This window comes from Acomys russatus, chromosome 17, assembly GCF_903995435.1.
Source record: "Acomys russatus chromosome 17, mAcoRus1.1, whole genome shotgun sequence".
NCBI lineage: Eukaryota > Metazoa > Chordata > Mammalia > Rodentia > Muridae > Acomys > Acomys russatus.
The window spans coordinates 44,173,293-44,200,306 of NC_067153.1; the positions used below are offsets into that span (position 1 = coordinate 44,173,293).

At 44.4% G+C, this 27,014-nt stretch overlaps 1 protein-coding gene across 2 annotated transcripts in view; it reads right to left on the reverse strand.

Annotated features, from left to right (window-relative positions):
* The window catches only part of Slc25a17 (solute carrier family 25 member 17), a 33,852-nt gene that overhangs the window by 6,464 nt on the left and 374 nt on the right, over nt 1-27,014 (reverse strand). For both annotated transcript variants that reach the window (XM_051160034.1, XM_051160035.1), the window contains exons 2-6: nt 15,377-15,437; nt 10,748-10,814; nt 7,817-7,968; nt 1,873-1,989; nt 35-180 (exon numbers count right to left, since the gene is read on the reverse strand). In XM_051160034.1, coding sequence (XP_051015991.1) covers nt 35-180; nt 1,873-1,989; nt 7,817-7,968; nt 10,748-10,814; nt 15,377-15,437 — 543 coding nt within the window. The remainder of the gene's footprint in view (nt 1-34; nt 181-1,872; nt 1,990-7,816; nt 7,969-10,747; nt 10,815-15,376; nt 15,438-27,014) is intronic.

The following is a 27,014-nucleotide window of genomic DNA, read 5'->3' on the forward strand; positions in this document are numbered from 1 at the left end:
GTACACTTGGGCACACTTTAAAATCAGGGATTACCTTCATGCGCTTCTTTAAAAGCTGCCGTTTTAAGCCTTCGTAGAACATGAACTGGATGGCAGGGTTGAGGACCAGCAGCAAGGAGGGGAAGGTGCCGTTCCACAGAGCTGAGATCCCCTCATCGCGGACAATCTGGTGGAATGCATCTAAGCAAGAAGGCAGGCTTTTGAAAAGCACCATGACAGGGCCCTAACTAGAAAAGACAATTGTTCTGTTCAAATGGGCCCAAAGCGAAACCATCCTCCTTTCAATGACATTATGGGGCAGAATCCCTTACTTAGGTACCTTTCTGTTTATCTGGCTTTTTTGTTTTTGTTTTTTAAAAGATGTTCTTGCTGTGTAACCCAGTATGGCCTTGAACACTGTATCTTCCGGCCTCAGACAACAGGTGTGGACTGCCATGCACTGGAGTTAATGCACTGCCTTTTAATAATCATCAGACTGTGATCACAGCCTCCATCATAGGCTTCTCTTGACAAGCCTGGGCATAGGATGCTGCACTGTCAGCATACCAGGGAACTGCACTGTACAGAACTGTACACTGTAAACCATATATTTCACAAGGCCTAGCACAACACAAGATAAGGTCTTTTCTTGGAATCTATGACAAAGGACTTACAAGAAAAAAACCCCACTTCTGTCCCAAAGAGAAATGCATGAGACATGACAGCCTGGCCATGTGGTTGTACTAAAGAGCAGAAGTGAGGCAGGGTGTGGTGGCTCACTATGGCAACCCCAGCCCTCCAGAGACTAAGGCAGGAGGATCAAGACTCCAAAGCCAATTGTAGGGCATGAGCTTGCCTTTAAAAAGCAGAAGTTCAAAGCCATCTGTGAGTATCCTGGTACCATTATCCAAATATATCATTACATATTATAAAGTATAATATTCATAAGAAATATTAACCTGGGCTGGTTGTAGTGTAAGCACCCATATCACTAGCATTGGGGAGGGTCAAAGGCAGGAGATCTCAAGTTTGAGGCCAGCCTAGGTTACAGCGTGAGACTGTCTATAAAACAAGCTGTGTGTGGTGGGTCACACCTGTCATTTCAGTACCTGGAGGGCTGCTATGAATTTGAGGCCAGACTAGGATGTTAAGTTCAAGGCCAACCTGGGAAACAGCAAAAATCTTATCTAAAACAGACAAACAAAAAACTCACAACTCCCCCTTGAGCTGGGGCTCTAATTCAGGAGAGTGCTTGCCTAGTCTATACAAAGCCATGGGTTCAGTCTCCAGCGTGGCGCTGTGATGAACTCCTGTAATCCCAACACTGAGACGTGGAGGCAGGAGGATCAGAGGTTCAAGACCATCTTTAGCATGAGTTTGAGGCAAGCCTAGGATATATGGACTTAAAAACAAAACAAAACTCTAAACCAAAACAACAACAACAAGCTTTAGTTTAAGAGTGTAGCTCAGGGGTATAATGCTTGCCAGGCACACTTGAGGCCCTGGGTTTAATCTCTAACACTGCAAAAAATAAAAATAAAGATAAAATAAATAAATTAATTAAAAAAACAAAATAAAACCTCACATGCTCACAGTCTTCCCCTCTTCCCATCTACTCCTTGGGAACGTACAAGTCTTTATCCCTAGCCCTTGCTGTTACCAGCAGGCAAGGCGGGAACAGGGGCGCAGTCGGTGAGTCCTCTGCTGTTGTGTTGTTGATATGAGAAGAGAGCATTCAGGACTGAGACTCAGCTGTGCTCAGCCCAGATGAGTCCCTATCACCCACAGATATACAGACAAACAGTGGTTTGCTGGAATGTGAGGCTGTGTGCTATGCAGCTTTACTGTGGAAACAGATTTCAAATACAAAGGACACACCCCAGAGACACGTACCCATAATGCCTTTGTAGTTAGTTGGTATGATGTCTTCATTCCGAAATTTTGCCCCTTGCAGCTTCAGTCTGGTGTTTACCACCCAGAGTGGAGTCGTCAGCAACACATTCACCACTCCTTAAAAACAGAAAGACATTTGAAGGAAGTGTCACCTTCTAATTTTGTTGCCTTAAGTTACATACCAATATGGCCTTTATATTTCTGCCACTGACTTCAGGTAGGGTTTACCTGTGTGCTGGGGTACAACACATGCTGCTGCCATTAGAAGCAATCCTCACACAAAAAGAGTGGAGAATTTCCTTACTCGCTCAGTGAGGGCAATTGTTTGTTGATTTTTTTTTTTTTAAATAGCATTCAAAATGGTGATTTAAGGATGGGGATTTAACTCAGGGGTAGAGCAGTTGTCTAACACATGCAAGGCCTGGTTTAATTACCAGCAGCGCAAAACAAAACATAAAACAAACCACAAGGCCACCCCCAAAAACAAAGGAGCAGTTTGAGACAGCTTTAAACACAACTGTTAAATAACAGCCTCGGAGAGGGGAGTGGTCTATGACACCATGCTAAATCCATGTCAGCACGGAGAAGACAACTGCCAGCTGGAGTAAGCAGTGTATTATCAACAAGTACTATCTGGTACTATGGGTGACAGGTGAGAGGACAGAGTGACATTTCCAGGTGCTTCAACTGGGACCACGAGCTCACAGAGGAGCCCATCACTCAAAGGATTAGGACAGGCAGCAGCAGGCAGCAGTTACAAAGTGTCACAAAATACCGCAGACTTCAGGTGCACCAGGACTCTTACAAGCCTGAACACCAGCAGTGGCCCCGGGCTGCCTCCAAGCAGCACAGTGAGCCAGGTGCTTCTTGGAAAACACATGGTCCCAATTTAACAGCATCTTGAGATATTAAAACGTCCTCAGCGTCCTGAAATGATTAAAGACAATACCACATAGGATTGTAACAAAACGCCTGACAAATGGTGTACACCTCCGAACTACAGGTCAACCAAGGAACAAGCAGAGTGTGTGTGATGGAACTGTCAGGCTCCAGCTGAGCCCAGAAACAAAGAGGAACAAGCCTAAAGAAGAAAAAGAAGCAACCCCCCTACACACACACTTTGCTAAAAAAGTCCTTTAAACAAAAAACAGAAAGGAAAAAAAAAAAAGTTTTCATTTATGGAATCTCAAAACACCCCACAGAGAAAACAGTTGAATCAAGGATAAACTTGGTGAAAGCAGCAGAGATTCAAATCCATTATTTTCTTTGTTTCATACAGTTACCAAAGATGTTTTTCTGTTTATTTTCCAGGAGCACTGTACCAAATATTTCTCCCAAATAAGAGATATATAAGTAATCTTATGAGTGCACTTCTAGAGAGTCACATAACCCTGCCAAGCCATCTGTGGCCCTGACTCTGTTCATCTGGAAGCATTGATCACAATCTGAAAACACTGTGCCTGCTATAGAAGATCCTCGCTAGGCTCTTTCTAAAAAGGTACCAGTGCCGCACTGCCCAAGACACATGTCCATCTGCCCAGAGCTCAAGATGGATACCGGCTTGATGCGACGTACACCTCATTTCAGAGACAAATCAGTAACTGGGAAAAATCAGGTCAGAAAATGCAAGTGTCAGCCCCTGCCCCCCCGCTCCCCCCCCCTTATCAAGAGAGGACAAGAGAGCTTGGAATCCACACCACAGAAAAGCATAGCGTATGCACCTTCCCAAACAAATTAAATCACTGCCCATTAGGCCGATATTCTTTTCTTTCTTTTCTTTTTTTTGGGGGGGTGTGGAGGAGGTTTTTCAAAACAGGGTTTCTCGGTGTAGCCTTGGCTGTCTTAGACCAAGCTGGCCTTGAACTCATAGCAGAAAGACTGGAAGATTCTGAGGACAATCTCAAGTACGGAGTGTACCACAATGTTTACTGAAGGGATGGAAGTCATTGCAAAGCTCTGCCCCTGAGAAGATCAGAACGGATGGAGAGGTACCTTTTTACCACGATCATTTTATGAATCCTGGGGTGGAATGCACTCAAAATACTTGACAATGCTTTTTAAGAACTTCACTAAAATTTGCAACTTACATAATCAGGCAAATGGCAGCATTCCAGAGCTATGCAGGACTAACTCCCATTCCTAATAACACAGCACAGGCAGACCCTCAGGGAGCGGGGGCAGTGCTCCTGGTGGCTCTAATCTGTGGGTGTGGCTTCAGTTCTAAGACTGAATACTAATTAACACTCTTCTACCTAAGGCCAGGGGGGTTACTTTTCTTTTGAATATCTATGAATCTACTTTTCCTTTTCAATAACAGTCATTTATGAGAAAGCAGAACCAAAATCAAGAGCTGTGAAACACTAACCAAACACGTAAAACCCACTCAGCCGCCCAGGAAAAGGAGCCAGGGGGAACACCACCCCAAATTCAGCAGCTATTATATTAACTTTTAAATGTAGGCTATTGGAGGCTTGAAGAGGCTCCACTCTGGTGTCCCCTTATTTGCCTAACTGGACGCCATCCTTGAGTGTCATTGGAGAGCAAACTGTATGGGTAGACTGTCTCCCCAGACAATTCTCTTCCAGAGAGAACCATACAGAACATTCTGGTCCCTTGGCCCACTCATCTCTAATAGCCATGCACTACTGCTGCTCAAAAACGACCTCTCTCTTGGACAGAGAAGGGTGCACAGGCTCTTGTGTAGCCACCGACCTGAGGTTGCCTCCTGTTCAATTTAAATACATTTGTGCTATTAAACATCATGATGCATTCCTCCCGAGAGAGGCAGTGGGTATTTGTGACTTTCATCTGCCATTTTGTTTTATTTCATTCTATCTTTTTTTGGGTGAGGATTGCTTTTAGAGACAAGACCCCACTTGTGTATTTTATCACTTGTTAACCTGTCCACTGTCAGCTCATTTCAGAAACCTTTCCAGAGTAAAGAAGCAGCTGATGTTCATCCTCACACCAGGAACACCTGGGACATAGCTGGTTTTTTTTTTCTGAAATCTTAAAAATAAACAGAGCAGGGCGTGGTGGCGCACGCCTGTGATCCCAGCACTCGGGAGGCAGAGGCAGGCGGATCGCTGTGAGTTCGAGGCCAGCCGGGTCTACAAAGTGAGTCCAGGACAGCCAAGGGTAACACAGAGAGACCTTGTCTCGAAAAACCAAAACAAAAACAAAAACAAATTAAAAATAAACAGCTTTGTTCAAGAGGGAACTGTGTCTCAGATGCACAGCTGGGAAGTGTGTTGATGACAGCTGATGAGGGAAAATGTCCAGAGCTGGGGAGATGGAGTTCAGATCCTCAGCCCCCCCAATAAATAGCTGGGCATGAATGCATGTACATGTGCCTGTATCTCCAGTGCTGTGTGTATGCATAAGACTCTGTCTCGAGGGAACAAGGCGGAGAGCGACACCCAATATACTCTGGCCTTCACACGCATGAATGCACACATGCACACACACATACACACTACCTAGGTAAATAAATTTTAAAAAGAGAAAGAAAATGGCAAATCCAGCTTGGAGAGTTGAAACAGTTAGATCATGAGTTCAAAGCCAACACAGTTTATGTAGTAAGATCTTGCCTCAAAAATCTACTTGCTCAGGGAGGCATACTTCTGTGAGTTCGAAGCCAGCCTCGTCTACAAAGTGAGTCCAGGACAGCCAAGGCTCAGTGTTGTGCCCCTGCTGACACACCCCCATTACCATGTGCCAGTCTGCCAGTCTGCCCACCGGGACCTGGTGCAGGGCCCTTGTACAGCCTCCACAGTCCTCTGCTCTCATCAGCAGCTTCATTTCACTCTGGGGCTCAGTTCAAACCTGTGAGCTCTGGAGCTCTGGCAGGGGCATCTCAGCAGCCTCCAACAGGACTCATTAGCTAACATGGCGCCCCCGAAACCTCGCTGCACTCATCTTCCTTCTGCCTCCACCCCTTTAGCCCTCTGTTCTTTAGCGCTCACACGCATCCCTGCAGTGTGATGTACAGGGTAAGATCTAAAAGAGAGTACCAGTGGTTCCCATCACAACAAAAGAGCAACCAGCTATCAAGGGAAAGTGGGACATGGCAAATTACAGCCAATGAAACTGACGCAGCTCGTAAATGTATTGTTACTCAAAAACTTCTGACAGTGCGGAAAGACACTAACATGTCCCTCTATGCGTCTGACAAAGCTCATGACAACTACATTAGGATCCAACAGTTCCATTTTAGGACACATATACCAAAGGAAGTTCTCAAAGAGATGCCTACGTCCGTGTTCATGAAGCACTACTCACAACAGCACGTGGTGGATGCAGCCCAAGCGTCCACCAGCAGATGAACGGATTCACACAGTGTGATGCCGTCATATGCGGAACGTTACCTTTTTTTTTATAATGCAAATTTCTTTTTTTTTTTTTTTTTAATTTATTTGCATTGGTGTTTTGCTTGCATGTATGTCTGTGAGAGGGTGTTGCATCCTCTGGAACTGGAGTTACAGACAGTTGTGAGCTGGCATGTGGGTGCCGGGAATTGAACTCAGGACTTTTGGAAGAATAGCGAGTGCTCTTAACCACTGAGCCATCTCTTCAGCCCCAAATTTCTTTTTTTCTTTTCTTTTTTTTTAAGATATATTTATTATTATGTACACAGTGTTCTGCCTGCATATACACTCACATGCCAGAAGAAGGTACCAGGTCACACTATAGATGGTGTGAGCCACTATGTAGTTGCTGGGAATTGAACTCAGGACCTCTGGAGGAGCAGTCAGTGCTCTTAACTGCTGAGCCATCTCTCCAGCCCCCTGGAACGTTACCTTTCAACAGCATGGTCTGCTGCGTTGTGTTATTTTGCTCCCTGGGATCTGGTTGCTGCCCAGATGAGCACCTTCTCGTGCACACCTGCCCTTGTTGTGTAAACCTTGCTCTACCTAATTTAAAGCTGATCGGTTAATAAAAAATGCTGAAGCCTGAGCAGGGCAGAAGCGAGAGGAGGAGCTAAGGCTCAAGGGCTTTTGGGGGCAGAAGGATCATGGGAAGGGGAGACAGAGAAAAAAGAAGGAAGCAGAGCCGCCATGGGTCATCATGGAGGGAAACACGTGGCTGGATTGGCACAACCGGAGGACAGCAGCCCAGATGAGAAGCAGAGCAAGTATTTATGGATAACGGATGAGACGCAGCCCACATAGGAGTCATTAGAGCAATTGGCATAGGCTGCGGAACTGAGAGATAAAGGCTAGTTTAGGAGCATAGTATCTGCCCTGCCCCAACAAAAACAAGGCTTATCTGAAAATCTATCAGGGGTCTGTGTCTTTTATTGTTTGATAGCAGGTTAAATAAAGTCACTGTAATAATTATAGGTCTTTAGTAATACACATTAGTAGCCATATCTTTATTTTCTACAACATTATCTAGACATTAGGTAGGAAAATATATGTCAAAATGCGACAATATGGTTGAACTTTGGAGAACCGGCTAAGTGGAATAAGGTCATTACATTTGTACTGAGTGATGTCACTTACACGCAGCACTTAATGTAGTCAAACCCCTAAGGCTAGAGAAGGAGAGATGAGGGATTCACTTAGGGTGTATGATTGTAAGAGGAAAGCCTTCTGGCATCAGTTTTAAACTGCAAGCATACTTCACATGACGAACTTATCTTAAAGTGGTTACAGTGACAAATTCTGTCATGTGCTTTTATCATCACAGTAAGAAAACATGTCAGAGCTGGGGGTGGTGGGAGGACAGCCTGGTCTACAGATGGAGTTCCAGGACAGCCAGGGCTACACAGAGAAACCCTGTCTTGAAAAAGAATAAGAAAAAGAAAAAGAGAAAGAAAAAGAAAAAGGAATATATGTCAGAAAAACCGGCCATATTCTCTGCATTACTGGGTGCTAAAATAATCTCCTAGAGGATATATGAAGCACAGATCAATACTAAAATATAAAGAAAACCTTGTTACCTGCAACAAATCCAATCACCAGATCTTTTCCTGTAGAAGAACGTTGACCTTTGACCCATACTGCTTTGAGGCTATTAAAAGTGTAGAAATAGACAAAATTGGAGCAGCAGAGACTGGAAATAACTGGAAACCACCCTCGGTATGGTGCCAGGCTATGGAAAAAACACAATAAGCAAAGTAAAGGTTATGGACAAAAGCCACAGGAGATTGCCAGAGAAGCCTGTCAAAATGTGAATGTAAGCCCCTCCCCCATAGGCTTCTGTATCTGAATGCTGAATGCACCCCTCTCTCTCCTGCCACTGTTTTAGAAGTTGTGTCATCTATATGAGGTGGAGCCTTGCAAGGGAGAGTTGTCATTGGAGGTTGGCCTCTAGGCTTGACAGCCCAGTTCCACTTCCTGTGGAGACACTGTGATTAGCTGGCATGCCAGACCTACTGTGAAGGGCTGTAAAGTAAGTCAGAATAAATCCTCCCGCCTCCCTTCACTTGGTTCTGATAGGCACTTGGTCACAGAACTGAGAAAAGTAACCAGTATGAAGCCCAAGAAAGTCTGGTCTCCACTGACAGTCTCAAGGTCGACAACGCGGGGGAGATGTGCAGCACCTTAAAAGACTCTCCCCACAGGTGCTTGGAGCTGCAGGAAGTAGTCAAGCCACAGGTCAGAAAGCACACGTGGACAGCACGAGGCCAGAGACGGAGGGAGCTGTTTTATCATGCTGCCCAGCTGGCCCTGAATTCCTGTGTTAAGCAACTCTTCCTCAGCCTCCTGTAGAGCAGGGACCACAGGTATGCACCACAGGTATGCACCACAGGTATGCACCACAGGTATGCACCCCTCTGCCACCTATGCACTCTCATTACCCTTATTACAATGCTCAACCCAACCTAACCACGAGGCAAATGTAAACAAGAACTGAAACTCACACCTTTAACCTCCGCACTCAGGAGGCAGAGCTAGGTGGACCTCTGTGAGTTCAAGGTCAACATAGCATGGTCCAGACCAGCCAGGGATACATAAGGAGACACTATCTCAAGAGGAAAAAAAATGGAGGGAGTGTATATATATATAATTTTTTTGGGGGGGGGGAAGGGGTTGGTTTGGTTTTTTGAGACAGGGTTTCTCTGTGTTATCTCGGTCATCCTGGACTCGCTTTGTAGACCAGGCTGGCCTCGAACTCACAGCGATCCACCTGCCCGTGCCTCCCGAGTGCTGAGATTAAAGGCATGTGCCACCACACCAGGTGAGAATGTACTATGTTAAAGTGTCAATGTCATGTCATAGAGGTTAAAATGTTTTGGTGCATTGTGACTGATAGTTAAATAACTGGAAAAATCGTATGTGGCATACACATGGGGTTAAAGATAGAAGCAGAGGGAGGGCAAGTGTGAGCAGAATTGGTAAGGAATGTTTTCAGCCTCTGAGACTTCCTACTTAATAAACTCACTCTTTCTTATTCTTCCTGAGCTCTGGGCTGGCTGGCTCAACTCAGCTGCTCTGGCTCAAACTCCTCTCCCTGTTAATTTATTCAATCTGGCTTTTGTCTCAGTCTCTGAATTGCTCTGCTTGGCCTCAAACTAATCCCAGCAATCTGCTCTAATCTCCTAGCTCCTTCTCATCCTCTGGCTCATTCTGTCTTCACCTGTGACTAGTTTGTTCTCACATTCAATCTCTGTAGGACTCTCCCAGTAAAACTGCACCCCCTTTCTCTGCACTGCCCCCTAAGTAGCTTTCCTTTTCTCCCTCTTCTTGTGAGAGTTGGGCGTAACCTATTCTGTCAAATCTTTCTCTCTTTTTCTGCCACTCAATTAAACATCACTGTCAAATATGGGTACTTCCTTTTATAAACTAACTTTACCTTCATTGTTTGCAATTAAAGGCGTATCACCACGCCTGGACCCGAGCTTCTCTTTACCTGATACTTGCCTCCCGAGTCCTGGGATTACAGGCATGCACCACCACACCCAGCAATCCTCAACTCTTTTTCTTTTTTCTTTTCTTTTCTTTTTTTTTTTTTTTTTTTAAGATTTATTTATTTAGTGTATGAGTGCTCTATCTACATGTACACTTGAATGCCAGAAGAGGACACCAGATCTCTTTATAGATGGTTGTGAGCCACCATGTGGTTAATGGGAATTGAACTCAGGACATCTGGAAGAGCAGACAATGATCTTAACCACTGAGCCATCTCTCCAGCCCCCAATCCTCAACTCTTAAGCAACAATACTGCTTTAGCATATATTAAATTGAGCTGGGTTGTGGTGGTGCATGCCTTAACTCCAGTACTTGGGAGCCAGAAAGATCTCTCAGCTAGTTCTAGGACAGCCAGGGCTACACAGAAAAATCCTGTTGCAGAAAAAACAAAAAGCAAAACAAACAAAAATCCCTCCAAAACCCCAAAACCTTCTTAGAAAGCTCTGTAATCAAAAACAGCAAATAATGGGAGCTAGAGAGATGGCTCAGTAGTTAAGGGCATTTGCTGCTCTTGCAGAGGACCTGGATTTGTCTCCCAGTACCACATGGTGGCTCACAACCATGCACGATTCCAGTCCCAAGGCCTGCAACACTCTCATGGCTTCCTTGGACATCAGGCCCATACATGGTACGCAGACATGCATGTAAGCGAAATACTCATAACAGAAATCAATCTAAAAAAGAAAAAAGAAACCAAATGCGAGCGAAGGGGTTGAGGGGGTGGAGGTTGGGGGTGGCACACACTTTTAATCCCATTACTCAGGAGGCAGAGGCAGGCAGATCTCTGAATTTCAGGACAGTCAGGATTACACAGTGAACCCTGTCTTGACAAACAAAACAAAGCAACCATATGGCTCACAGGTCTCTAAGGAATTAAAAACACATACACCTCAGGCAACTACAAGCTCTCACGACTACAAGCCTGCAAGCAAGACCTCTGTGGAGTGGGTGGTACTCACAGGCCTTCTTCCTTAATTATCTCCAGGAGCACCGCATGTGTTGTTTTTGACTTTCTTTTCTCATCAACTGTAAGAATAAAGAGAATTGTTATCTGCAGCATCAGCAAGTTTCACTAAAATGTCATCGCTTCATCGTACAACCTCTCAGCTACTCCACTCCTTTGCCTGAGACCCTCCAGGGTCTAGTAGCAGCTAACTTCCCCACAGTCCATTCTTTGGGTTTCATCTGCTACTCAGAAAGAATTTTAATTAAAAAAAAAAAAAAAAAGATTTTCAATTTAAACTCTAATTGTCACTGTAAGGCAGAAATGCCATTTCTGGAGTTTTATAGAATGTTTTTTAAATGTTTATTTTTCTTTTAATTATGTGTGTAGTGTGTGCACATGAGTGCAGGTGCCCATGGAGACCGCAGAGGATGTAGGATTCCCTGGAACTGGAGTTACTGGGAACTGAACTTGGGTCCGCTGGAAGAGCAGTAAATGTGTGTGACCACTAAGCCATCTCTCTAGCTCCGTATGGCCCATCTATCCTCCCTCCCTCCCTATGTATGTGTGCCTCTGTGACTTTATGTACACACAGGGAGGCCAAAGGGCATCACATCCCCTGGACTCGGAGGTCCAGGCAATTGTGAGCCCACTGATGTGGGTGCTGGGAAACCAAACCTGGGTCCTTTAGAAGATCAATAAATGTTCTAAAATGCTGAGCCAGCTCTCCAGCCCCATACAGTACTTTAAAAAAAACTAACATGCATGTTCTCCTTTCTATTTCCACATCTACCTTACAAAATAAGAAATAGATGACTTTCTGTCTTTATAAAGAAGGTATTTTTTATTTTGTTTTCTGTGTTTGAGTGTTTTGCCTGCATGTATACATGCATTACATGTATGCCTGGCACCCAGGGAAGTCAGAGGGCGTGTTAGGTAACCTCCAGCTGGAGTTACAGATGGTCTCGAACTACCACATCGGTGCTGAGAATCGAACCCAGGTCCTCTGCTAGAGATACAAATGCTCTTATCCTCTGAGCTATCTCTTCAGCCCCTGCTTTCTTCCTTTCATAAAAGAGGATAAAGAAACAAGAGCAAAGTCAAGATTAGAGCTCAAATTTCAAAACTTCTGGCTTTGTGCTGCTTCCTAACCTTAAAAAAAAAAAAACAAAAACCAAAACCAAAACCCAAGCCAAGCCACTAGAACAGCACTGTCATTCCTTGTGTGTTGCCACGGAAAACAACATCTACTTCAATTAACTTCAAATTTCCGGCCCGGGCTAGAAAATTAATCTGAAAACATAAAAATGTGGAAATGAACCAATTTCTTCGAAATTAAAATTGTTAGCAGTATATCTTATGAAATGGCAAGTTAGTCAGCTCCTAATAAAAGCAGTCTGGCATTTACTCAAAATCACACATTTACTCCTTGATTAGGAAGAAATCTCACATCTGGGAATTTATCCCATAAAGTTTACAGAAACAAAATGGCCTATGAACAAACCAAATTTTACATCATCTTTGCAAGAATAATAACAAAAAAGTAAACCAAGCCAAGAATTCCTCCACACTAGCGCAAGGGCAAGCAGGTTGTGGTGTACCCACAGCAGTCTAGTGACAACAGGAAGAAATGCGAAGTCTGGGGCACTGGAGAGCTGTCACGAGTTACGAGCACTAGCTGCTCCTCCAGAGGACCCAGATCAATTCCCAGCACCAAACACTGTGACTCATAACCATCTGTAACTCTAATCCTAGAGAATGCGGTGTCTTTTTTGGTCGCTGTGGGCATCAGGCACACATGTGCTACACAGACATACATGCGGGCAAAATGCCTATGGACAAAAATCTAAAAAAAGAATGTTTTAAACTCAAGGTTGGGGACAGAGAAGCTTGTGCTTTTTATATGACTTAGGTGGAGAATCGAGAATATACATTACTTGTTTGCTATTCCATGACGTCTGAAAGGCTCCTCAGGAAAGCAGGAAAGGCTGGTTGGCAGTCTCATGCTTCCCTCCACGCAGCAGTGGACTCTAGATTCTGCAGCTGGATCACCCTTTAGTCCTGCTCTGCTTCTCTCACTCTCACCCATCCTTTCTCTCCCTCCCTCTTGGAAACAAGGGCACAAGGTGCTCAAATGGTCCACAAGCTTCAGCCCCCAAGTAGCTGGGACTGCAGATGTGTACACATGCCCACCCTACACTCGCCATTCTGAAGGATGTTCAAATCAAGGAATCTTGGGGCTGGAGAGACGGCTCAGCAGTTAAGAGCTCATACTGTTCTTGTATGGGGCCTGAGTTTGATTCTCAGCACCCGTATCAGGTGGCTCACAACCACCTGGATCTCCAGGGATTCCAACGCCCCTGATTTCTGAGGCCACCTGCACGCATGTGCACATACCCCCCAAACAGATACACAGCATGCATGTAATTTAAAAACTGAGACAGAGAGTGGCAGAGCTTCCTGGCAACGAAGATACCAAAGAAACATCACAAAGTCAGTCAATGTTAACCGTGGTGGAGAGGGGTGAAGGTGGATTTGAGGTTACCCTGTATAGAACTCCTTTCTATGTGTTTTGCTTTGTGACTCATACAAATAATTACCTATCTAAAAAATTCTAACCACAAGCAGTACGCACAGTGTTTAACTTTCCAGTTAGTTTTCAAACTTGCTTTATGCAACTTGTAGCTACACTTTCTAATTTCAAGTTGAAAAGAAAATAGGAGGGGAAAAAAGAATTATAGCAAAGTGTAAAATTCTATAGTGCTAGAGGCAGGTTAGGATGACATGTCTAGATGAGCAAGGACAGTGGGTATTTGTCTCCACTCTTTCCCAGTCCCCTTTCTCTTTTTAGAACTCCTTCCCTTAAAACGTCATCCTGGAGAGAGAGCTCGGGGTGGAGCACTGGTCTAGCACAGGTGAGGCCTGGGTCTGACCCAGTACTGTAAAACAAAAGCCTCAGGGTGTTAGAAAGGATGGCAATCACTATAAATGTAAGCCCTATGGCCTCTCAGATTCGATCACTAAGATTATAAATGTAAGCCCTATGGCCTCTCAGATTCGAAAACTTGCCAACACAATGGCTCATCCACACATGACTGTGAACTAGGAACTGCGAACAGATAGCCAAGGGGCAGTCCTTCCCATTAGGCCCTGGTGTCCCCAAGTGGGGCGCCCTCATGTGAGTGACAGGGGTGGGAAATCAGGAAAGCAAAGGCTGGCTAAGCCAGCTTCCCTGCTGTGTCCATCTCTTGTAGCAGTTCCTCACTTTATCCCAGCCTGGCAGCGACCTTGGGGCTGCCTCTCTTAAGATGCTTTGGTTTCCAAGGTCAAGCTTGCTTGAACCTGTTTGCCAGGTGTTAAACTGCATTGTCCAAGCATCAGTGGTGTGAATGCAGTCCCAATTTCACCGCCCACTTATCTATCAGGCAGCACACTGCCCTAATGTAGAGATCTACTGCATGTACAGCATGTTGAGAGTACATTTCCCACCTGCCTTTCTAATAACAGCTAAAAAAACAAAAAACAAAACCTTTTTTCAAGTGTGGGCTTGCTATACGTTAAAGTCAGTGACATGGACTTCAGAAGGCCAGGAGTCTCGGTATGCCAGCGTGAGTGAATGAGTAATCACTTTTCAGTGTGAGGAAATTCCTCTGTCTCTGTCTCCCTTGACTTAACCCCTCAGGTTCAGGCATCCTTTTCTATTCTAAGAGCCTACAGAGCTTTGGGATTGAACTCTTTCTTTCTTTCCTTCTTTTGTTTTTTCAAGACAGGGTTTCTCTGTGTAGCCTTGGCTGTCTTGGACTTGCTCTGTAGACCAGGCTGTCCTCGAACTCAAAGCGATCTGCCTGCCTCTGCTTCCCAAGTGCTGTGATTACAGATGTGCACCCGCATGTTCAGTGCAAGAATGTGCTTCTTAAGTAGTCCAGAATCAGTTTGTTTTGCTTTGTTTTTTGGTTTCTTAAGACAGGGTTTCTCTGTGTAGCCTTGGCTGTCCTGGACTCACTTTGTAGACCAGGCTGGCCTCAAACTCACAGGGATCTGCCTGCCTCTGCCTCCCAAGTGCTGGGATTAAAGGCGTGCGTCACAACGCCTGGTCCATAGTCAGTTTATAATAGAAATAGATGGCCAGGAGGTGGTGACACCCTGTCTCAAAAAACAAAACAACAGCAAAAAAAAAAAAAAAAAAAAATCCCTGCTCATTTAGCATTGAGATTTTTCTGTCTGCACAATGGGTAACACCCACTGTGGAATTTTCTATAGGTGACTCTCCTATTTATTTTGACTTGAGTTGCCACAATTCCCTCTAGAGAACAGTATGGGGGTGGGCACTGACTAACTGCTTGCACAAAGCTCTGAGTTCAGCCCCTAGTACAGAAAGAGAAGGGGCAGGGATCAAATATTTACGTCAAGTGTATACTTCTAAAGCAAGCACTTCAGAGGTGGAGACAGGGGGATGAACTCATGGTTAGCCTATACAGTGAGCATGAAGCTAGCTTGAGCTATATCTAACCAAAGCCAAACCAAGCAAGCAAGCAAGCAGACAACAGTGGCTGTCTAAACAGAGAATCCTTATCTTGGTGCAGTGTGTACTAAAGAAATGTCCACTTCCCAACATCATTAGATCAGGAGTGTGATCAATACTCACCTTGAAGGCGAAGTCTAGCAGTATCCAGGGGAAAGAACACTGTCATAGCAGTCACGCTTCCCTGCAAAGGTCAGAAAGGGCTTCAGCCATTACAGTAACTTAAAAATGGGCCACAAATGGGGGCAGGGGGAGTGTGTGCTTTTCTTTATTTTATGTGTATAGGTGTTTTGTCTGCATGTATGGCTGTCTGTGCATTATTTGCATACCTAGTACACGGTGGAGATGACAAGAGGGTGTCAGATTCCCTGGGACTAAAATTCAGATGGTTAAGAGCATATGGATACTGGAAACTGGAGCCAGGTCCTCTGCAATAGCAGTCAGTGTTCTTAACCACTGAGCAATCTCTAGCCCCAGACTGCAATTTTTAAATGATCAAAAATTCATTAGTACCGTTGGTTAAATTAAATTCTTTTTTTTCCCCAAAGATTTATTTATTTATTGTTATGTATACAGTGCTCTGTCTGCAGGTACACCTTCACACCAGAGAGGGCGCCAGATCTCATTATAGATGGTTGTGAGTCATCATGTGGTTGCTGGGAATTGAACTCAGGATCTTTTGAAGAGCAGTCAGTGCTCTTAACCTCTGAGCCATCTCTCCAGCCCTTAAATTAAATTCTTAACAAGTAAACATGATAATTTAATCTATTGGGATTATTCACATTTTGGGTTTTGTTTTTTGAGACAGGGTCTCTCTGTGTAGCTTTGACTGTCCTGGACTCGATTTGTAGACCAGGCTGGCCTTGAACATACAAAGATCTGCCTCTGTCTCTGCCTGCTTCATGCTGAGATTACAGGCATGTACCACAGAGCTTGGCTTGGGATTTAAGCTTCTATTATTAGATACTTAAAAGGAGATTTTAATTTTCCAGAAGAAATATCTTCTGTTTCTCTGATACTGAAAAAGAAACAAAACTATAGCATATTTGAAGATAGCAGATAAACAGAATTTTGACTTTTTTCAGGTCAGTTTCTACTATAATATCTCTGGTACTCCCCAAAATCAAAATAGTCAATCATCTAAAAATATATTATAGCTGGGCAGTAGTGGCACACCCCTTTAATTCCAGCACTTGGGAGGCAGAGGCAGGTTGATCTCTGAGTTCGAGGCCAGTCTGGTCTACATGGCAAGTTTCAGGACAGTCAAAGCTACATGGCAAGACCTCATCCCAAAAGACTGTGTATGTGGGTGAGTATGTGCGTGTGCGTGTGTGTGGCCAAATGTTGATTTAGGGTTTCTTACTAGTGGATGTCCTAACTCCTACTACTGTGAAAATGTCACAGTATGTAGTAGTTTATTAATCAGCTAACCTTAAACCAGGAAGGTTATTTTGGATCACTAAATGAAAACAATGAAATTACAAGACTCTCTAAATGTAGGAGGGGGCTAGCAAAATGACGCGCTGGGTTAGGGCTCTTGGGGCCAAGCCTGACGACCTCAGCCCAACCCCAGGAAACCATAAAATGGAAGGAGAGAACTGACTTCTGCACACTGCTCCCTCACTTCCACTCACGTGCACACACATCCACACACAAAAATAAAGTAAATATAAAAAAATTTAAGGGGGGTGAGGGAGTGCATGCCTTTAGTCTAGCACTTTGGAGTCAGAGGCAATTGGATCTCTCAGTTTAAGGCCAGCCTGGTCTACATAGAATCCTGAGCTACATAGTAAGACTAACTAAAACAAACAAAATAAAAACTTTCTTTCTTTTTTTTTAAACAGTTGACTTTTCTTTTTTCTTTCTTTCTTTGCTTGTTTGAGACAGGGCTTCCCTGGCTGAGCTGGGCCTTGCTGTGTAGACCAGGCTGGCCTCCAGCTCAGATCTTCCTGCCTCTGACTGCTGAGATTAAAGGGGTGTGCCACCAACACCTGGTTTAACATTCAAGCTTTAAACTCCACTTTCATGTTTCTAACAAAGCACAGAGGGAATCTGTGTGTGCTCAGGCATGCTAAGCAACGATGGAGGAGGATGCCACTGGTCAGGGATTGAGGGCGGCCTCTGGACGGGGGTCAAGGGAAGGAAATGGTTTTCACCTGGAGCACTGCTTCTCAACCTTCCTAATGCTCCGACGACCCCTGAAAACAGTTTCTCATGTTGTGGTGATCTCCAACAATAAAATTATTTTCATTGCTACTTCATAACTGTAATTTCACTACCATTATGAATCGTAAATATCTGATATGTAGACAGTCTTAGGCGACCCCGGAGGAAGGGTTGTTCAACTCCCCCCAAAAGGGGTCTCAACCCACAGGCTGTGAACGGTTGCCCTAAAGTCTTCAAAAAGAAACACAGCTCCTCCAGGGTCTTGATTTTTATCTCAATAAATTTGCACTGGCCTACCTTACAGATGTTAAACAGGTGCGGTTCGAAGGCTCTAGGCATGGTCACACTTGTCACAGCAGAAACAGAGAACAGATACAACAGAGGACAAACCCAAACTGTGGGAAGCAGAAGAGAGCCCTGAGTATCTTTCAGTTGAACGCCATGACAGCAGCAGCCAGGGACTGTCAGTGCCAGGCAATAACTGAATATGGGCTTCTCAACTTCCTAAAGGTGCCTTGGAACATGCAGGGGGCACAGAAAACTAGCCTGCCAGAATACCATGGGGCCTGATTTGTCATAATCCCTGAAGGCTGGCAGCAGTAAATGACCAGGAACTCAAAGCTTACAGGTTTTACGCACGCACGCACACACACCCACACCCACACACACACACACACACACACCACATACACAAACACACATAACACATACATACACATAACATATACACATACACACATAACACACACATACACACACACACACACCCTCCATGCTTTGTTAGAAACATGAATGTGAAGCTTAAAACTTGAATGTTTTAAGCTTTCCTGGGCGGTGGTGGAGCACGCTTTTAATTCCAGCACTCGGGGAGGCAGAGGCAGGTGGATCACTGTGAGTTCAAGACCAGGCTAAGACTACACAGAGAAACCTTGTCTCGAAAAAAATGAACCTTGCCTGTTGAGATGTGAGTTTCTAATTGCAGCAGTCTAGTGCCAGGTACCTAGACGCGGTGACGAAAACATACCAAAACGCCCTTCTGCGGATCTCAGTGCACTGGAAGCGCGGGGAACCCCTGCAGGCTAGGGCTCAAACAAGCACAGGCAGGCTCTTCTCCTTTCCTGCCATCAGGAGCTCCTCGTTTTGTTTTGCGTTTGACACTGAGGTAAAACCCATACAGTATAAAACTAGCCCTTCTAGAGTACACCTTAAGGACTGAGGCTAGAGCTCAGCCGGCAGAAGGCGCCTGCTTGAAAGGCACAGAAGCCTGTGTTTGACTGACAAGCTCTGCACAGAAGCCTGTGTTTGACTGACAAGCTCTGCATACACTGGGGGCGAGCGGGGTGGTACACACTTGCAATCCCAGTACCCAGGGAGGTGGAGGCAGAAGGACCACAAGCCCACGATCATCTTTGATCACCTAGCAAGCGCAAAAGACAGCCTAGAGCATCTGGGACCATGTTTCAAACCAAACCCCAAACCGAACAAAGGCATGATACCATTACTACGCAAGCACCTTCTGTGAGCCCCCTACACTCAGCCTCTGGAAGCCACAAATGTTTTCTCTCTCTTGACGTACGTGTTCTGTGTATTTCCTGTAAGAATCATGTGACCCACAACCATTTCTTTTCTCACACTCAGTAGTGTGTATCATTTGCCCATGCCTTCTCATAGACAAGCAACACGTATGTACACTACACTTTGTTTGGCAATCTCTTTCTCTCATGTTTCAGCATAAGAGGGAGGTAGGGTGGTCCAGTGGTGGTGGCCCACAGCTGTAATCCCAGCACTCAGGAGGCAGAGGCTGGAGGATCTCTGAGTTTGAGTGAGTTCCAGGACACCAAGGACTACACAGAGAAATCATGTCTAAAAAAAAAAAAGGACAGGTATTGGTTATACAACATTCTCAGAGTACTAAACACCACTGAAGTACGCTACACTTCAATGACACCATGTCAGCTTGATGTAACAGGCACTGCCACTGTGTCCATTTTACAGATGGGAAAATGGCAACGAGAGGTTCGACAGTTTCCCCAACATGATCAGAACTTGGCAGCCTCTTCAGAGTTCACTCTTAACCATTTCTATACCTAAAACCTTACAGATAAATATATGAGTCACCAATATGAAACTCAATTTTTTTTCTCTCTCTCTGTTCCCCTCGCCCCCCCCCCCCCCCCCCCGCCACAGACTCGCTTTGTAGACCAGGCTGGCCTCAAACTCAGAGTGATCCGCCTGCCTCTGCCTCCCTCCTGCTGGGATTAAGGGAGTGTGCCACCACGCCTGGCTCATGAAATTCAATTTTATGTCTCCAAATTTATCTGTGCAGCCCTGGCTGTCCGGGAACTCACTCTGTAGACCAGGCTGGCCTCAAACTCAGAGATCCATCTGCCTCTGCCTCCTGAGGGTTGGGTGCCTCTACCACCCAGCAGGATACAGGTATTTTACACATCAGGGACCTGCTGTACTTGGTTCCTCATCAAAAAAACCATGAGGAGTTGTTTTCACATGTACTGTTACCTACAACAGAATATTTATTTTACATGCATGCTTTATACTGAATTATACAAACACAGGATTTTTAGAATCTGAATGAAATTCCTCTAAATATATTCATATTTTTTCCTGAGAACAATTTGTTCGGTTATACACAATAAGACACAAATGAGAAAGCAGTCATGATGTACCATGCTGTTGTGCCAAATAGACATAAAATAAACCTCCTGAGCCCCACAGAATTCTAAGTATCTGAGGAGGAGAGCTATTGCAGACAATAATTACAATTTACAAGAATCTATTTCTAGAGAGATCTATTTCAGAGAGTTTGTTCTCTCACTCAAACCACTGAATTACAACAGTCTGCGTTAGGAGAACAAGTAAATTCCTGCATTGCATTGGTGCTTGGAGCCAGGAGGTCCCTTCAGTTGGAAAAGTCAAGAGCCTGGGCCAGCAGCCAGGGGTCAGTGCAGAGTGGCAGGAGCAGGGTAGGAGCACCAGACTCCTCATCCCTGTTCATAGTTAAATCTCAGGCTTGGCCAAACACACGTGTGACTTCTTTTCAGGTAGTCTTCAGCTCCGCCACAGGACTTAATATGCACCATGCTACTACTTCCCCTTTTTTTTTTTTTTTTTAAGTTTTTTTGAGACAGGGTTTTCTCTGTGTAGCCCTGGCCATCCTGGACTCACTTTGTAGACCAGGCTGGCCTCGAACTCACAGGGATCCGCCTGCCTCTGCCTCCCGAGTGCTGGGATTAAAGGCGTGTGCCACCAACACCCGGCTACTTTTCCATTTTAAATACTTTGTTTCCTTTATGAGTTCTTCTTTAAGCCAGCTTTGGAATATCATATATTTTATAAAGCAATAATATTTGAAGAGTTTTGACTTTAGAGACTGAGCCTCCATATATAGCCCAGACTGGCTTAGAAACGTGGGCTCCTCCTTTCTGCCTTAGAGTCCTGAGGTTTGGAATTATAGTGTGTACCAGCACTACACCTGGCTTTGAGGTATTTTTAAACAGCCTGATATACAGATGTCAAAAGTTTGGGTCCTATAGCATCACTCTTTTTTGCTGATTTGCTGTATATGTGTGTTTGCCTGAGTGAGCGTCTGTGTACCACAAGCACGCAGTTCCTATGGAGGCCAGAAGAGGGCTTTGGATACCCTTGGACTGGAGTTAAGATGGTTGTGAGGCATCATGTGGGTACTAGGCATAGCAGCTGGGTCCTCTGTGAGAATAGCCATAGATAGCTCTTAACAGCTGAGTCATTTCTCCAGCCTCTAATTTTCTTTTTAAGAATTACCTCACCTACTGCGTACAATCTTGGCAGGAGAGAAAATCCAGGTGCCACCCTCCACTAGAGTCCCTGAAGAGACCCCTACAGGGTCCTTCTGCCCACCCCTTCCTTTCACACCTGTTAATTATAGGAGGTGTGTCAAGGCTTGCTTGAGCACAGGGTGTTGAGTTGTTAGAAGAGACTCTCTGAAGGTATTTGGGTCATTTGTTTGTTTGATTTTCAAGACAGGGTTTCTTTGTGTCCTTGGCTGTCCTGGAACTCTCTCTGTAGACCAGGCTGGCCTCGATGGGTTTAAAGGCATGAGTTACCACCATCTGTATTTGACTCTTTTTTAAAAAATATTTTATTTAATTTTAATCTATGTGCATTGGTGTGAGAGTGTCAGATCTTGGAGTTACAGAGAGTTGTGAACTGCCATGTGGTGGCTGGGAATTGAACCCAGGTACTTTGGAAGAGCAGGCGGTACTCTTAACCACTGAGCCATCTCTCCAGCTTCCCTCAACCCCGCCCCTGTATTTGACTCTAATTCAGACTTCTTTTTTTTTTTTTTAAGTTTTCTCTTGTAGTCCTGGCTGGCCTGGACTTGCTTTATGGACCAAGCTGGCCTAGAACTCATAGAGATCCGCCTTCTTCTGCCTCCCAGTGCTGGGATTAAAGGTACATGCCCCCATGCCTGGCCTTAATCAGAATTCTTTAAGGAAAAACTCCTCTGATTCTAGTGGTATCTGAGAGGGACTTCAGTGACTTCAGAGATTTCGGAAATCTATCTGGGGCCACTTGGCTCCTTTCTACTCCAATTTTCTCAGTTTCCCAACTGACAGAGCAGGTCTCAAACAGCCTTTAAAGAAAATTCATCTTGCTAAAAATACCCAGTCTGTTTCTCTACCTTGGAACCAAGGAAGCTCTAATTGATCCACATGGAATACTCTTTATATTCCAAAACAAACACACAGCAAGCAAACAGAAAGGCCAGGACATGAAACTCTATTAACAGCCATATAAACAACAGCAAAATCTATTTCTATGCCGAACACACTGGCCTGTAATCCCACAGATCTCTGTGAGCTGGGGGCCAGCTTGGTCTACAAAGCAAGACCAACACAGCCAAAACTACACAGAGAAAACCTGTGTTGAAAAAACAAAGCAAAACAAAAACATAATCAAGGTATGCACGCTCATTTGCATATAAACACAGAGAGAACAGAGACCAAAGATGTAACCACATTTCAACATTCTACCTGGCCACCTTTAACCCAAACTTTACACAGCACTGCAGACTCTGACCATCTCAGCTACTGAAGGATGCACGAGTGTGTCTTGAATTGAGAAGTTCAAGGCCAGCCTAATCGATAGAAAGAGACTGCCATGCTAGATAAGGAAAGAAATAAAAAAATAAAAAAGAGAGAATAGAAGGAAGGAAGGAAGGAAGGAAGATGATTTAAATAAGCAATTGATACAAAAGAAGTTCTTGAAGGTTACTGACCCACCGGGCCAGAGAGACGAGTCAGCGGGGTAAAAGTCACCCACAAGCCTGAGGACCTGCAACCATGTGGTGAAAACAAAAAACAAAAAAAACCCGGCCTCCCACAAGCCGTCCTCGGATGTCCACGCACATCCCAACAGAACAACAGATGGACGTTCTGACGACAGCGACCAATCCCTACAGTCCTGAGCCCAGTCTCTGTGTAATCTACCCTTTAGGAGTTCTCAGATTTTAAACCTAAGAGAATCTTTTGCTTGTAAATAGGTTTGTCTGGGTAGGGCTGCAGCTAGCTAAGTTGGTAGAGCGTGCCAAGCACGTTTGGAAGCCTGGGTTCAATGCTAGCACCAGTAAGAACCCAACGTTTTAATCTCAAAAGTTAGGATGGAAGCATGAGGATCCGAAGTTCAAGGTCATCCTTGGTTACACAGCAAGGTCAAAGCCAGCCTCTGCTTAAAAAAGAGACGGTTTTTACATATTTAAAGTTAGTTATCTAGTTAACCTTTTTAAAATGATTCTTTACATATGTAGCCACTGAAGTTACTGCATCTTTCTGAAGCAGCATAATTCTTGTTTTCAGAGTGTTTGGTTTGGTTCTTTTTTCTTTCTTTTCTAAGACAGGGCTTCTCTGTGTAACAGCTCTGGCTGTCCTGGAAATCTCTTTGTAGACCAGGCTGGCCTTGAACAAACAAAGATCTATCTGCCTCTGCCTCCTGGTGCATGCCTCCACATCCGGCTTTGTTTTGAGATAGTTAAGGTTATCTGTAATTATCTCAAGGTATGGCACACACAAAAAATCAAAATCAATAATTTAACTTTTTAAAAAAGATTTATTTATTTATTGTTTATACAGTGTTCTACCTGGATTGTGAGCTTGCACACTAAAAGAGGGCACCAGATCTCAGTATAGGTGGTTGTGAGCTACCATGTGGTTGCTGGGAATTGAACTCAGGACCTTTGGAAGAGCAGACAGGGCTCTTAACCACTAAGCCATCTCTCCAGCCCCCAATAATTTAACTTTTAAAAATATGCTTGCATATTGGGGTTAGGGGCCACACCTCTGTGACAGAGTGGGTATTTAGTGTCTGCCAAGTTCTGGGGTTGATATCTAGCACTAAGAAAAATAAGTACGCATGCTTGCACAGCATTTCACTTGATGTAGGAGAATTCAGAACCCAGAAAGAGCTGAACAAACCGGAAACACTGATTCAAAAACTATAAATCAACTTTTCTGTGTTTGTTTTTCTGAGAGAGAGTTTCTCTGTGTAACATCTCTGGTTGTCCTGGAACTTGCTCTGACCAGGCTGGCCTCAACCTCACAAAGACTGGACTACCTCTGCCTCCCAAGTGCTGGCATCAACATCTTAAGCGATTCAACTGTTCCTACGCAAACTGCTTCTATTCTTTCAGTAGAAACAGTTATTCCAGGTAGCCATAGCAAGGTCACATAGCTATGTAGAGCACTCTAGTGCTTAGAGCCCATGTTATGTTACTTAACCTTAGCGTAGAGATCTGCTAAGAGTTTGAAAACCGGCTGGAGAGATGGCTCAGAGGTTAAGAGCACTGGCTGCTCTTCCAGAGGTCCTGAGTTCAATTCCCAGCAACCACATGGTGGCTCACAACTATCTAGAATGAGATCTGGTGCCCTCTTCTGGCGTACACATGGGCATTTATTATAATAAATAAATAAATCAATCTATCTTTACCCCAAAAAGGTTTGAAAACAACTCTTTGGTATAAGTTTAATAATAAACAAACAAACAAATACACAGCAGCAGCAACAAAACATGGCCAGTTGTGGTGGCACACAATGGGAGGATATCCTACACCACACACACATACATACACACACACACACATACACACATACATACATACATACATACACACATACATACATACATACATTCAAAAACACAGGACTACACACACACACATCTATAACACCTAGGTTTAGGAGGCTGAGGCTAAAAAGTTATAAGTTTGAGACTATCCTGGCCTACACAGTGAGACCCTGTTTTAAAATAACCAAAACAACATACAAAGCGACATCTCATTCGTATATGTACTAGAAATGCTACTTCTTTGACAGGAAGCAAGAACAGAATGAATTACTCTTCCAAGAGCATATATTGATAACTCAGGGGGAAATGACAAAGCCAGGGTGCGTAGTTTCAAGTGAAACTTTAACAAAAGAAAAATGGGCAAGAAGTCAGTGAAAATATCTTTTTGGGGGGGGGGAGGAATGGGAGGATACAAGGGATGGGATAAACATTGAGATGTAACAAGAATAAATTAATAAAAAAAAAAAAAAAAAAAAAAAAAAAAAAAAAAAAGAAAATATCTTTTTGCAGATTAATAGACACATATGTTGCTTCGGTCCATTGTCATGCATTGTCACGGGCTCAGAACACTGGTCTGTGCGCCAAAGCCCACGTACTGTGTGTTTCTGCAACAACACTAGGTGGGGACAAAGCTCAGCCCATGGCCTATGGCTGCTTTCACACCACCCTGACGGTGCTAAGCAGCTATGACAGAGACTGTACATAATACAAAACTTATCTGTCACCTTACTTAAAAAAAAAAAAAAAAAGCTTGCCAGCCCTATTTGTTTAGTGCGCTTCTATTTAACATCACTGTTTATTTATGTGCTGTCTGACTTCACTAGAACCCAAAATCAGTGAAGAAAGTAACTTTATTCTCTCTCCACTGTATAGTCTTGGAGCCTACGAGAGCAGAAGGAACACAACAAATGGCATTCGCTAAGAGAAAGAAAAACTAACCAGATTTTCCATCTTTCTCTTCTCTGTTACACTCCACCTTGTCCACCAATCCCCTGGTCTTCTCCATTAACCACTGACTTTATCATTATGATAAAGCCAGTAATTAGTTCAGTCCTCACCTTGATCTCCTGACAGTAGATGGCCCACTTGGACAACCCCCTTTCTCCCTGAAATATTTTCTCTGAGCAGCTGGCACAAAAGTTTCCCCGTCTCCTCCCACCCCAACCGGCTCTCACGTAGCTCCAAGCTTACTTCCCTCATCTAGGAAGGTCGGCATGCTTCTCCAGTCAGTCACTGCCACTTTCCTTAGCTCATGCTCGCTTCCTTGCTGAGTTAATCATTTAATGTCATGCTAGTCTCAGGGACTTTAACCTTGGCTAGTTCAAAACTATAACCAAGTTGACGGCAACCAACCCTAACCCACACACAACCCATCTCTAAACTCTGTGGTGGTTCTCCTCATGCACTCTACCACCCACCATCATGGAGGCCACACCATCTGTGGCTTTGAATATACTGTGCCTGCCATATTCTATTTGCTGCAGAGCAGCCGGAAGGATCAGGTTTGAAATGTAAATTTGTAAGCTCAACAGCTGACTCTGTCCTACACAGAGTCATGAATAATTTGGTCCCCATCTGCATTTCCACTCCAGTCAAACAGGTCTCTAGGACCAACTGAAAAAAAACGTCTCAGGCAAACTTCCATCCCAGTTCTTTCCAATGGGGAAGAGGCCCTTTCAGGTTGATTCAAATGAATGAGGCTTCTTGAATAGGACACCTCATGTAATATTCCCTCACCTAATTTTCAAGATCTAGGAGATTAGAACTGGAATTCAGATTACTCTTCCCAGAGCATGAGCTGTCCCTGGATTAGTGTGAGGTGGGGGCGGAGCATTCAGAATGGCCAGAGTGGACAGTCACGGCCCACAGTGATTAGAGGTGGCTGAAGGCTGAAAGTTAGGGAAGGACATGAGAAACAGTCTGAGGAAGAGAGGCAGAAGAGGAACTGTTATTCATTTGCGCTCTCTCTCTCTCTCTCTCTCTCTCTCTCTCTCTCTCTCTCTCTCTCTCTCTCTCTCTCTCTCTCTCTCGCTCTCTCTTTCCAAGACAGGCTTTCTCTGTGTCGCCTTGGCTGTCCTGGAGTAGCTTTGTAGACCAGGCTGGGAACCGTTATTCGTATCAAGAACGTAAAGTTTCAAGGAAAAAGGAAGAGTGTTAAATGGAAGGAACTTAGACACTTCTAAGACCAAGAATCCAACGCTTAACTCACAGTGACTACACAGGGAGTGGATGACAACACTGATCTTGATTTCAAAAACAAAACAAAAACACCATTTCTTTTCCTGTCAATAATGCTGATCAGAAACATTCTATCAGCTATTGACACTTGTCTGCTGTAAGGTGTGACAACAGGCTGCCAGTAGGTTTACACACCAAGCACCCATCTTCTTACTTAGTTTCTCCTCAGGACCAATAATACGAAGTTTGTGTGCAGTGAAGAGTGGGGTAATAGGATGGTTGACCTTAAACTTCAGAAGGC